General features: G+C 32.3%; 1 protein-coding gene across 3 annotated transcripts; it reads right to left on the bottom strand.

Annotated features, from left to right (window-relative positions):
• Positions 1-3019: 3019 nt before the first annotated feature.
• LOC111710643 (palmitoleoyl-protein carboxylesterase NOTUM) lies at positions 3020-12087 on the bottom strand. Of its 3 annotated transcripts, none has more exons than XM_023484757.1 (11): positions 12001-12087; positions 10242-10275; positions 9605-9718; positions 8176-8290; positions 6927-7024; positions 6492-6558; positions 5912-6206; positions 5473-5574; positions 4501-4636; positions 4017-4070; positions 3020-3573 (listed from the first exon to the last, which is right to left on the bottom strand). In XM_023484757.1, the coding sequence occupies exons 3-11, from the start codon at positions 9620-9622 to the stop codon at positions 3490-3492; spliced, it is 969 nt and encodes a 322-aa protein (XP_023340525.1). In that variant the 5' UTR covers positions 9623-9718; positions 10242-10275; positions 12001-12087; the 3' UTR covers positions 3020-3489. The 3 variants fall into 3 exon arrangements, with proteins under 3 accessions (XP_023340525.1, XP_023340527.1, XP_023340526.1); XM_023484758.1 differs by having other exon boundaries at positions 3480-3573; positions 4017-4138; XM_023484759.1 differs by lacking the exon at positions 9605-9718 and having other exon boundaries at positions 6492-6529.
• Between the last annotated feature and the right edge of the window lie 586 nt (positions 12088-12673).

Here is a 12673-nt window from a genome sequence, read left to right as displayed (position 1 = left end):
GGGCCGGTAAACTAGACTAACATGTGTGAGAAAATTCTTAGGAATATTAAACGAGGGGGGGGGGAGGGGAGAAGGTTCTGGTAACTTTTATTTTTTAAGCATTTCTTCATTTTCAGAAGGTGTTAAAAGTCGTCTTAGATAATTTACAGATTATGAAAAGTGTCGCATCAACGGAACGAACTGAAGTGAGTTTTCCAGCACTATAGTTTTTTGAAATTATTATTTTTACATTTCATACAAATCTTTTTAGTCTGGATTCAACTGAATTGGGTTTTCTTGTATATTTTTTTTTTGAATGCATATTGCTTGAATATATTTTTTTTTCAAGGAAACTAGTGAGCTATACATATGACTTACGTCCAACTCCCCTTCTCCCGGGTTCCAACTGCTTAAATTTATTTGGCGCGTACATGAAGGCCATTTGCACTGCCAAATATAAGTGCTAATTTCGTCCCGCTCCCCTATAGAAAAAGACTTAATAGGGTCAAAATGCATGGTGCAAATTGCTCAAATTTTCAAGGCCACAGCTCAATAAAGAAAAAATTAGACCGCTAACATTTATGTATTTTGGGTGCAAGGGAGGTTTCAAGAAGCGCAAATAAAAAGGGTCGGAAATTTGTGAAAAATATTTTTTTTCCTAGACAAATCTCATACGTGGTACATGATTCGAACATTTATTTTTCAAAGGCTTTTTAAAAATGTAAATAGAAAGTCTATAGCATTAGTCAAAAAATTTTCTATTAAATATTTATAGATTTTTTAACACAGGCAGGACTTTTTCCGCCCTGTTTAGGGTTTCCAACGTATATAGATTATTCTCTTACGCGTAATTACGTGCAGTTACGCGTAATAATTTTCATTTCGTGTAATTTCGCAGGATTACCGTAATTGGGGAAATATCCTAAACTAGACTTTCTTTCGTAAACGTAATATATGCGTAATTACGCGTAATGCTCCTGCGTAAGTGAAAGAAAGTGTTACGTTTCGTTACGCGTAATTACGCGTAACGAAATTACGACTGGAAACCCTAGCCCTGTTCTCTACGATCTCTACCCATCCATTATAAAAAAAATACGACAAATCCTTTAAATTACTATTCCTAAAAATTCAGGGTGAAAGTGTCAAAAATAGCTTGTATATATAGCCTTTATTCAGGTTTATTATTAACTAGCTCTAAAGGGCCCGGCGGTGCCCGTGTAAAAAATTGTTTTTATTTAGATAATAAAAAATGTTACAATTTTTTTTCGATTTTTTGGCCATAACACCCCCAGCCACCCATGATTGTCCACAAAAAATTCAGCCTGATAGGTCCAGCGTCTTGTTTTATTACATAGATTGGTTTGTCCTATCATAACGAAACGAAAAACGAAAAGTAAAAAATAAAAAATTTTGGAAAAGAGGAAATTAATCTAACTTTTGTGAGAATCAGAAAACGGTATCATAATGAGCCGACATAAAAGAGATAATTTAGGGTATTCAAAGTTTTATGGTAATCCCGTTATGTGTAAAATTTTTCTGCAATAAATGATCTCACAATTTTTATTTGTATGTGAGAATGTTAGGTTTAAAACCATTTCAAACTTAATTTTAAGAACAGAGCAGATTACCTTTTTCCTTCTTTTACTAAGTTAATAACGATTTTTAAACAACATACATCTAAGAGCTAAAAGCTAAAAGCAATATAATATAGTGACAAATTGAAATTAAAGATATAATTATGCTCTTTTATATAAAATTCGACTTTTAGAAAACTTAATATGCTTTAGTTCGAGTTTTACAGGCATTTGCATCCTTTTTGATGCTATTTTCTTTGTACTAAAAATAATATTCGGCTTTTTTTTCAAGTAAAGTTTTTTCTGTAATGTACATTCATTTTATTCATTTATGGTTTCTAGCCTTTAATTCAAAGCATTTACCACAAAAAAATATTGAAAGTGAATTTGTTGTTATTATGCAAATACAAAAAATTTCTCGATCGATAGCTTGCAAAAAGAATGTTTTAAAGCAAACAAAATATCTATTTAAAATAAGATGTAGTATGTGACGTTAAAAATTAGGTCTTAAAGGGATTGTAAAGGAAAAATGAAAGGAGGTATAAGCTGAAACCTAAAAATCTAGGAGTTGATAGAAACCCTTGAGAGTTCTTCTGATGTTCCTGTCTCGAGAAATTGACATAAAACGGTGTCAAAACTCAAAGGAATTGAGTCTTTGCCACAAACTCTGATTTTCTAATCACATATATCTTTGGAATCAAATGTTGTAAACCTTAGATATTTCAAACTATGAGTTCTGTTAAATCAAATGATCTGAGTTTGAAATATCAAAGGTTTACAACATCGGAATCTAAAGATATTAGGGTTTAAATATTTGATTTTGTTCCAAAGACTCAATTCCTTTATACGAAAATCTATGTATATAAATTTTTTTGAATAATAGGTTTAAACGGATCATATTCAGCATATACGCAACTAATCTGAATTAAAGCGACGATATCTCTAAGGAGCCTAAGTAACTTAGGTTTGCTCCTATTATAATTTTATAATTTTCCTTTTTCATTTTTAAATGACATAATTGATTTGGATTCCGGTTTTCCTGTTCCCGGTATTTCCTCATAATTCTCGAGCATTCTTAACTTTCATAGAGACTCAAATTATTGCTTCTACAATATAATAAATACGTCAGAACTCTGGTCTCGTGATAGGGACGTGATAATTATATTTTCAATCTAATAAAAATGATAAATTATTAAATTCAAATAATATAAGTTCTATAGAAATTTCTTAAGACAGGAACATCAGATAGAACTCTCATGGGTCTCGATTAACTCCTAAGATACTTAGGTTTCAACCTTTAAACCCTTTCATTTTTCCTTTACAGTCCCTTTAAGGCACTTTTTTAACTTTATGCCCACTCCCCTTTCTAGATTCCTATTTCCTAGGTTCCTTCCTATAGCTAGGGGCCTGAGTATTTTTACATGCTGCATGGAAAACCATTTATGTTTTTAAAATCATGCATTTAATTAATATTTAATTAATATTTTTATTACCATTTTGAAAGTTTAAATTGTCAGATTATACACTTAAGTTAGAAAAAAAGTAATCTAAAAATTTAAAAAGATTTAAAACAGTTATTTATATCATGTACATAATGCATGGCTATATCATAGATTAATTAAAATAACAGATAGTACTCTAGATGTCGTCTTTTCAAGATTGCAGTGTGTTCCGTTTACTATTGCCTTCAGGCAGAAGCACAAAGGAGTTACATGTAGTCAGCGTTATAGAACAAAGACAGAGAGAGCGCCTGTTCTACGCTGACTACGTGTAACTCCTTTGAGCTTCTGTCTCAGGGTTATTGTAAAAGAAACACACAGAAAACTTAAAATAGACGAGATCTAGTATCCTATCTGTGAGATCTGTGATCAATGTTAGAATTTTTGCATAGCAAAGGATATGAAGAAACCACGTGCTGTTAAAGCTAGATTGACAGCTAGCAGAGGGCATCATCTCCTACACCAACATGTTCACAAGTTTCCTGACAATTAACTCCAGCACATGAAGACATCACATCCTCCTTAAATTTTTTTTTTTTTGAAATTGTTAACTTATGGATAGAAAGCTCTGAATAATTTTAGCAATCTGAAACGTGTTAGATGTTATTAAAAAGCAGAAAAGTATAATTTAAGGCAATTAATCAGTTTAATTGATGTAATCAGTGTTCTAAATTTCAATTTCGTTTTGACCCAATCAACATAGATTTTCGTTGACGTTATGATATGTAACATTTGTATTTAATAAGTTTTTAATATAGTTTGTTAAACCGTTCTGATCTATTCATGCAAAGGAACAGTTCAAATTTATGCAAGATTTGTAATCTTGCAGCTTCTCAATTTTTGATCTTACACCCTTCAGCATGAGAATATCAAAATAACTTTATTTTGCGGCAGTACTTGCATCTTAAAAATTCTTACACTAAAAACTAAAAAAACTTCCTGAATATCCCATCACTAATTGTACCTTAAAACCAGAAAGCCAGGTGAGTAGTTGATCCTCAGCAGATATTCCCTCAACCTAAACAATATCTCTTCTTTTAATGGAAGCCAGGTGAGTAGTTGATCCTCAGCAGATTTTCCCTCAACCTAAACAATATCCCTTCTTTTAATTTTTTTAACAATTTTTAAAATTTAAATATAAATTTTTGGGTACAGATCATAAAAAAAATTTAATTTTCATTATTCTTGTCATAAGTTAAGCCCCCTTAGCCTGGAAAATTTCCTGTGTATAGCGCAAATGCAAGTTTTTCCTATTCCCCGGCTTACCATTGAAGGGAAGAGAAATGCATTGCTCCCACCCCCCTAATTTTTTTTTACGATGGCAGTCCCTTTAAAGCGACTTTTTTGGGAAACCCTATATGTATTATAAGGGAACTTTATTAAAATACCATGAAACTTGAAATAACGTACTTTTTAATTTTACATTTCTAAATTTACAATTTTACTACCTTAATGCTTTGAAACTTTGATGATGTCATAATGCCATGATCATAGCAGGCTGGAGCAAATACCACATGTTCAGGGTTAGATACTATATCTGCAACTGTTTCCTCCATATCAGGTCGGAATAAATCTTCAACATATCTTTAAAAAAGAAAATTTGTTGAATCGTCATTTTACATTCAAAAATATCAAAAACAAAACTTATAAAACACAAAATATGACACATTACAAAACATATATAACTTATAAAACATACTTAAATATATAAAACATAACATATCACAAAATATGTCATAATACAAAACAGCATATACTAAGGAAAAATTATGTTTATGTAGAAATTTTTTCCTGTACATATAGTATTCCTTTTTAGGTATAGGTTCATTTGAATTGCTATAAGTTTTTTAGTCCTGGCAAAACCCGCAACCAAGTAACCCGTTTAATCTCAAACATTAGGTCTAAGAGTTGATAAATTATCTTGATAATGATTATTAAACAAATAACTATTGAGTCTATTGACATATTTAAACAACAAATTGTTATTTAGTTTATTTACTGTTCATTTATTTTGATTGTTTCTAGTTCAATTATCAACTTGTGATGTTATATAAATAGAATGTTCCAGAGCCTGAATATGGGAATACAAAACATAGAATGTTCCAGAGCCTAAATATGGGAATAAATGATGATACAAAAATAAGTTTCATATACACTATACAGTGAGCCTTTTAAAGAATTGCCAACCTCAACACCCAGGTTACTCATAGTTACTCCCGCCGTTTACCCACACACACACTTGGCTGCAATTTTGGCTAATTTTCCCTTGTAAAAGTGGACAACAAAATCAAGAACATTCCCGTAGATCTCCCGAGTTCCCCAATTAAAGTTTGAGAAAATCGGTCAAGGGGTTCATGAGTTAAGATCCGACATACAAACAGACAAACAGAGATTACAGCTCTATATTTATAGATACAAACCTACACATTTCTGGATCCCAGTGAGCTGGAGATTTTCCCACAGCGTTGGATAACTGGTAGGAATCATACAGATAGATTAATACTTGAGATGGGGTCATCACCCTGGGGAAACAAAATAGAGAAAAATAATCTTTAATAAAATATTTTTTAACCTGTTCACCAAACTTCGTAAATTAGCAATATCAAGTAAAATAACCAACCAATTACTTACTAGAATGTTCTACTTCCTATACCTTTGCAACCTTGTGATGTAAACGTTAAATATTTTAAACTTTGTTTGAACAGAATTCATACTTTGAAATATCTTTGGCATTGGATTGCAAAGATATAGCAATGAAAAGAGAGTTTGTGCTAAAAACTCAGTTTCTTTACATCAAATGTGGCATAATAACGTGAAATTTACATATTTTGGTTTATAAAAGTTGAACTAATTAAATACCTTGGCAGCATATATTCTCCACAAATACATTTCCAAAGTTCTCCTGTAAACTCCTCTCTACAGATCTCACTGACAGGTGGTGCATACATCTCAAATGCTCTCTTGCATTGTTCTCCGAAGGGTGTATATGATGAAACATATGGTTGAATATCTTGATAAGCTCCTGAGTCATGAACTCCTCTAATGGTTGTTGTGTCATGAACTAGATCATGAATAAAGTCTATAAGAACCATGCTACCCCGACCTCCTGCTGAGGTGCCACCAAACAGAATCTCTTGATCAGGTTTATTTCCAACTAGATGATTTTTTAACTGTTATAGTTGCTAAGAAATAAAATGCACTTGATTACAAAATATTTAATTGTTTAAGTGTTCTGCTCAGGTTCCGAATTTTCAATAAAAGATAATTAGTTTTAAAAACTATTGAAGAGAAACATGAGCATATACTGGGATTTGTCCATAACCTTTTTTGACGTTCCCATCCTATTGGGGGGGGGGGGAGGGAGCTAAAATCATAGTTATTACTTCTCCAAATGAAAAAAAACCCAGTTTTTTTCTTTATCCAGGATCATATTAATTACCAAGTTCTTCAACTGCAGCTCTAGCCATTCTTCGTCCTCTAAAATGTTTAAGTCCCAATGTATCTATCTAAAAAGTATGGGAGAGTCAATGTTAAAAGTCTGAAAATTAACTTTTAAAAGTTCGTAAACATTTCATTTTGCGAAAAAACATGGTATGAACAATTGAATAAATTAATATCCTTGAAACACCCAGGTTAAACTGGTTCAAAAAATATAAGTTTTGATTTATACACAGAGCCAGAAAAGGCAAAGTATATTGAACAAAAAATCACATGCATGCTTCTGGTGGATTTGGATGTAAATATGCGTGGTTTGGGTGTTGATAGCAGATTTAGATGTATTCTGCAAATATGGTGGTTCGGATGTTGACATGTACCGGGTTCATGATGGCATTTTGATCAAATTTTGACCAAATTTTGTTTTATAATTATAGACCTGATGATCTGAATCTCCCATATGAGCATCAGAAGAACAGTACGGTACAAACACAAGGTTAGCGTTATACCAGTCCTCATCTTTCAGATCAAAGATACCTAACACACTTTCACACTTATTTTAGTTATCAGTCATTATAGACAACAAGGAAAATATTGAGAAGAAATAGTTGAATATACTCAAATTAAATTAAACCACTTCTCTTCAGCTGACGGGGGGTTTTTTGGTAATGCCAATTTGGTAATAACAATTTGGTAATGCCGACTTGGTAAGGTGAAAATTTGGTAATGACAATTTGGTAATGAAAAGTACATAAAGTGACAATTTTGTAACTACAAAAAAGTGACAACAAGGTATATAGCGACATAAAAGTAACTATTTGGTGACAGCATATAAGGTCTACGATATCAGGTGGCAAAGATATAGGGATTTGTTAGTTGTTAGTTCTAAGTTCTTTTATTGTTTAAGTGACTTTTGTTAGCCTCTAGTATATTAAACTTGTATTTAAAAAAATCTTTATGATTAAACAAAACACAATAGACTGTATAAGGTTTAGATTAAATTGATTAAAAAAGTCGATTACCAAAATGGTACGTTACGCAACCTCTTAAATATTGAATAATTTGCTGTCTCTCACATTCTTTTGGGTTAGGTTAGGTTAAGAAAATCTCTGGGCAAAAGCACTGTGGCTAGGATGGGCTGGCCAAGTGCTTACAGCCTCTTTAATGTTGAATAATGTTCTGTCTCTCACATTACTTTGAGTTTGTGGGGTTAAAACTACTTCTAGGCCGAGTGCTGCGGCTAGAACAGGCTATTACAGTGACAAAATTTAAAGAAAATTGTTAAATAGGGCCTTAAAATAATCAGCTAAAATCAACATTTACCATTTAAGACGCTGCAGCGCTCGGCCCAGAAATAGTCTTTACCTAATCTAACCCAACATAATGTAATTATTTATTTATTAATAATTGCAAATATATATACTTTTTTATCAAAATTTTCACCTTACCAAACTTTCATTACCAAAATGTAACTTTTAGGTTGTTACCAAATTGTCACTTTTATGACGTTAACAAAATGTCATTACCAAATTGTCATTACCGAATTGGCTTTACCAAAAATTTGCCCATCCTTCAGAAGTTCAGCTTGACTATAGTGCACAAGAGAATTCTAGTTTGTAATTGAATCCATGGTTTGTGGTTTAACTACTTCTTACTCTTCATTAAATCTGGCCCTTGGTATGTCTAACCTGAGACTTCTCGAGTTTTAGGCCATTTGTTAGAGGATACTAGCGGTCCCGTTCCATCTTGATTCCCTTCCAGTCTAGATTTACAGGTAACATTGTCGTAACACCAGCCTCCACCCTAAAACATATTTCTATTTCACTCAGTTCAGGCGCCGCTACAAACCGCATGCAACAAGATCAAATGACCGCCCTACTTTTCAAAAGATCTATCTGTATCGCTACCTCGTTTGGATTCTATTTAGCAGACTACAACCCTAACTACTTTCAATCTATACATTCTCTCAGCGTAAAGCCAAGCAGTCAGTTTCAATGGTTCAATCTGCTTTATTTTTAGAATAAGTATGAATATGTTTAAAAATGAACTATATAGAATCTTTGGATATAATTTTATAAAACAATAAGAATATGTCTAAACTAAACTATATACAATCTTAGGGTAGATCCCGTTCTTTTATATTTATGGACTAAAACATTACAAATCGAATGCGATTAGGTCCACCCTGCATATCATAAAATATAGGCTGAACCTGAGTACAAAAGATTTACCTCAATGTGACTAAGCAAAAATCCAACCGGTAATATCTATCAATATTGTGAATACTAGTAAAACCACTAGTTCTCAGCACACTTGTGCTACATCCACAATAAAAACAAAGCAAACTATATACTGTTTATATTGTTTCTCCTTAATAAGCTTAAGGATTTGTACTGTGCCCTGGCCTTTGCCTATAAACACTTAAGCTACATCCACAATAAAAACTCCAGAAGTACAAACTTTAGAAGCACAAACACCAGAAGTATAAAGTCCAGAAGTACATACTCCAGAAGTACAAACTCCAGAAGTAAAAACTCCAGAAGTACAAACTCCAGAAGAACAGTCTCTAGAAGTACAAACTCCAGAAGTACAAAGTTCAGAAGTACTGAGTCCAGAAGTATAAACTTAATAAGTAAAAACTCTAGAAGTACAAACTCTAGAAGTACAAACTCCAGAAGTACAAAGTTCAGAAGTACAGAGTCCAGAAGTATAAACTTCAGAAGTAAAAACTCCAGAAGTACAAACTCCTGAAGAACAGTCTCTAGAAGTACAAAGTTCAGAAGTACTGAGTCCAGAAGTATAAACTCCAGAAGTACAAACTCCAGAAGAACAAACTCTAGAAGTACAAACTCCAGAAGTTCAAACTCCAGAAGAACAAACTCCGGAAGTGCAAACTCCAGAAGTACAAACCAATTATGTATAAAATGTAAACAATAAACATATAACTTTCTTTTTTAGAATTGGGAGAAATATTCCTAAATTATTTAGGTTTTTAAATATTTCCTCCTTTAAAACACTAAAAATTTATGTTATCTATATTTTTAAAATAAATACTAGCTAACTTACTTACTTTATCTCTGTAGTTACAAGGAAAATATTTTATTTTGCAATGTTTACCTGTAAAAAAAAATCCATCTGTTTTTAGCAACTTCCGAACTTTGTTCCGGTGAAAGTAAAGTATAGTATCCTCCTCCACTTCCATCATTACAAACCAGTTCACGAGTATCAGAACTTTATGTAGTATATATGTTAACAAACCAGTTCACGAGTATCAAAACTTTATGTAATTAGGGTTGTTAATCGTTTTTGAAAACGATCGTTAAACGATCGTTTTTTGTTTCGTTTTCAGAAACGATCGTTTCGTTTTCGGAAAAAAATGATCGTTTTTAAAAACGACCCACTCGTTTTGAACTTTTAGAAAACGAATAGCGATCGTTTTTGAAAACGATCGTTTTTATTAAAACGATTTGCGACCGTTTTTTATACGATTGTTTTTAAAAAACGATCGTTTTTGGAAAAACGATCGTTTTTGAAAAAACATTCTATTGACAATTATGTTAACGATCGTTAACTAAGGGTCTTGTCGTTAACGATCGTTAACGAAGGGTCGGAGGGCGGGCGCTTTGGTATGTAGCAGTATTCAATTGAATTCAATATTCGTAATTTCACAACTTCTCAGTTTATTTTTTGTACATTTACTTCGATAAAAAGCAAGAATAAGAAGAATTCAATTGAAAGAAAAATTGATACTTACTCTTCAAATCTTGTGAGTGTCAACTCTCGAGCTTCTGAAATGGTAAAGTCTTCTAAAACTATTTTAAGTGGCCTTAATCCAGGACTAATGATTTATCCTTATATTTCCATCTGAAAATTGATAATTCAAATATTGGTTTATCACGATGGGATTTGCAGATTTGTGGAATGGAAAATTAACCTTTACAGATGGAAAATGACATTCGTAAAATGAAATCTAAATTAATCAAAATAAAGAAAAGATGAAGAAAAACCAAATTGTAATTTGGCATGATTTCCAGAAAATCAACAAATAATAAGAAAAAAGCTATTGCAATTTAAAATAATTATGTGAGGTTTGAAACCAAAACTCAAACTTTTTGGTCGGAAAATTAAAATAATCAACAGACAAAAATGAATCTTTTAATTTGATATGTATTACTATTTTGAATTTTGAATTTTGAGTTATTATTTATATGGTTTTGATAGGATAGGTTTACACAGGTTAAAGAGAGAGATAATATGGGTTTACCAAGATTTAAGAGAAGGATAGGATTGTGAACCATACCCCTAAAATTACCCTATTGTAAGGTCGTCTCTGACAAACTGTACCTCCGTTAGACCCTCCGTCCACTTACCAAACCTTTCCANTAAGAGAAGGGTAGGATGGGTTTATCAAGGTTTAAGAGAAGGGTAGGATGGGTTTATCATGGTTTAAGGGAAGGATAGGATGGGTTTACCAAGGTTTAAGGGAAGGATAGGATGAGGATACCAATGTTTAAGAGAAGCATAGGATGGGTTTACCAAGGTTTAAGGGAAGGATAGAATGGGTTTATCAAGGTTTAAGAGAAAGATAGGATTGGTTTACCAAGGTTTAAGGGAAGGATAGGATGGGCTTATCAAGGTTTAAGAGAAGGGTAGGATGGGTTTACCAAGGTTTAAGGGAAGGATAGGATTGGTTTACCAAGGTTTAAGGGAAGGAAAGGATGGGCTTATCAAGGTTTAAGAGAAGGATAGGATTGGTTTACCAAGGTTTAAGGGAAGGATAGGATGAGTTTACTAAGGTTTAAGGGAAGGAAAGGATGGGTTTACCAAGGTTTAAGTGACGAGTAGGATGGGTTAACCAATGTTTAAGAGAAGGACAGGATTGGTTTACCAAGGTTTAAGGAAAGGATAGGATGGGTTTATAAAGGTTTAAGAGAAGGGTAGGATGGGTTTATCAAGGTTTAAGAGAAGGGTAGGATGGGTTTATCAAGGTTTAAGAGAAGGATAGAATGGGTTTACCAAGGTTTAAGAGAAGGATAGGATGGGTTTATCAAGGTTTAGAAGAAGGATAGGATTGGTTTACAAGGGTTTAAGACAAGGATAGGATGGGTTTATCAAGGTTTGAGAGAAGGATAGGATTGGTTTACCAGGGTTTAAGAGAAGGATAGTATTGGTTTACTAGGGTATAAGAAAAGAATAGGATGGGTTTACCAAGGTTTAAGTGAAGGATATGATTGGTTTATTAAGGTTTAAAATAAGGATATGATGGGTTTACCAAGGCTTAAGAGAAGAATAGGGAGGGTTTACCCATTGTATACTGTCATAATACTTTACCCAAATAGGTTTACCAAGGTTTAATATAAAAGACTACCGTATAAATTCGGTTTCAGTTTCAGTACTTTTCAAAAGTTACAATTAAAGAAAAAGAATTGCAAAGCGCCCTGTGGAAGTCTGGCACTCATAAACTTAAACCTTTATTCAGTCTTTAAATATAAGATAAACTGTTAAACCTTTACCTAGTATAAGTGCAGTAGTAAACCAGAGAATTAATATTTTTCCCAACATTATCTCCAGTTTCCAAACTTAGCTGGCACACAATGTACTGATACTAACTAGTTTGAAGTTTTTAACAGTGATAATATAATACATAGCTGATAAAGAACAGTCTGTCCCAAAAAAAACTTGATAACTTTTAAAAACTAAATTTGGATTTTTCTTGAATCTTCTTAGATAGGATTTTGAAAATGTGGTGTCATATCAATAGGACTAATGATCGATTAAACTACCGTTCGTTTTGACTAATCTTTATTTGGACTAACGTTGAAATAAACTTTATGTTTAGTTGAGCTAATTAATTTATAGATAAAGTTTTAAGCATTTTTACACAATAAATTATAAAATGAAATCTGATAAGCTATATTCATAGGTTTTATGAATATAACAAGATTGTTATTAAGAAATTAAGTAATCCGATCTTTAGGTAAAAGTTGGTAATTTGTCCCTGTTTGGGAGACAAGTGGTAACAAAAACCAACAGTTAAAATGTACAAATCCTTACCTCAATCATTTGACTGAAAGAAAGACCAAGGATGATAATCATTTTGCTATTAATCATGGTTATCACTGTATCAAAATAAATGAAACATAAACTTTTTTAGACACACTGTTTACAAGTTTGTATCTGTGAAAA

The sequence above is a fragment of the Eurytemora carolleeae genome, unplaced genomic scaffold (genome assembly GCF_000591075.1).
Source record: "Eurytemora carolleeae unplaced genomic scaffold, Eaff_2.0 scaffold1075, whole genome shotgun sequence".
Classification (NCBI taxonomy): Eukaryota; Metazoa; Arthropoda; class Copepoda; order Calanoida; family Temoridae; genus Eurytemora; species Eurytemora carolleeae.
The sequence above is the reverse complement of the archived record's forward strand: the minus strand, read 5'-3'. Positions and strand labels throughout refer to the sequence as shown.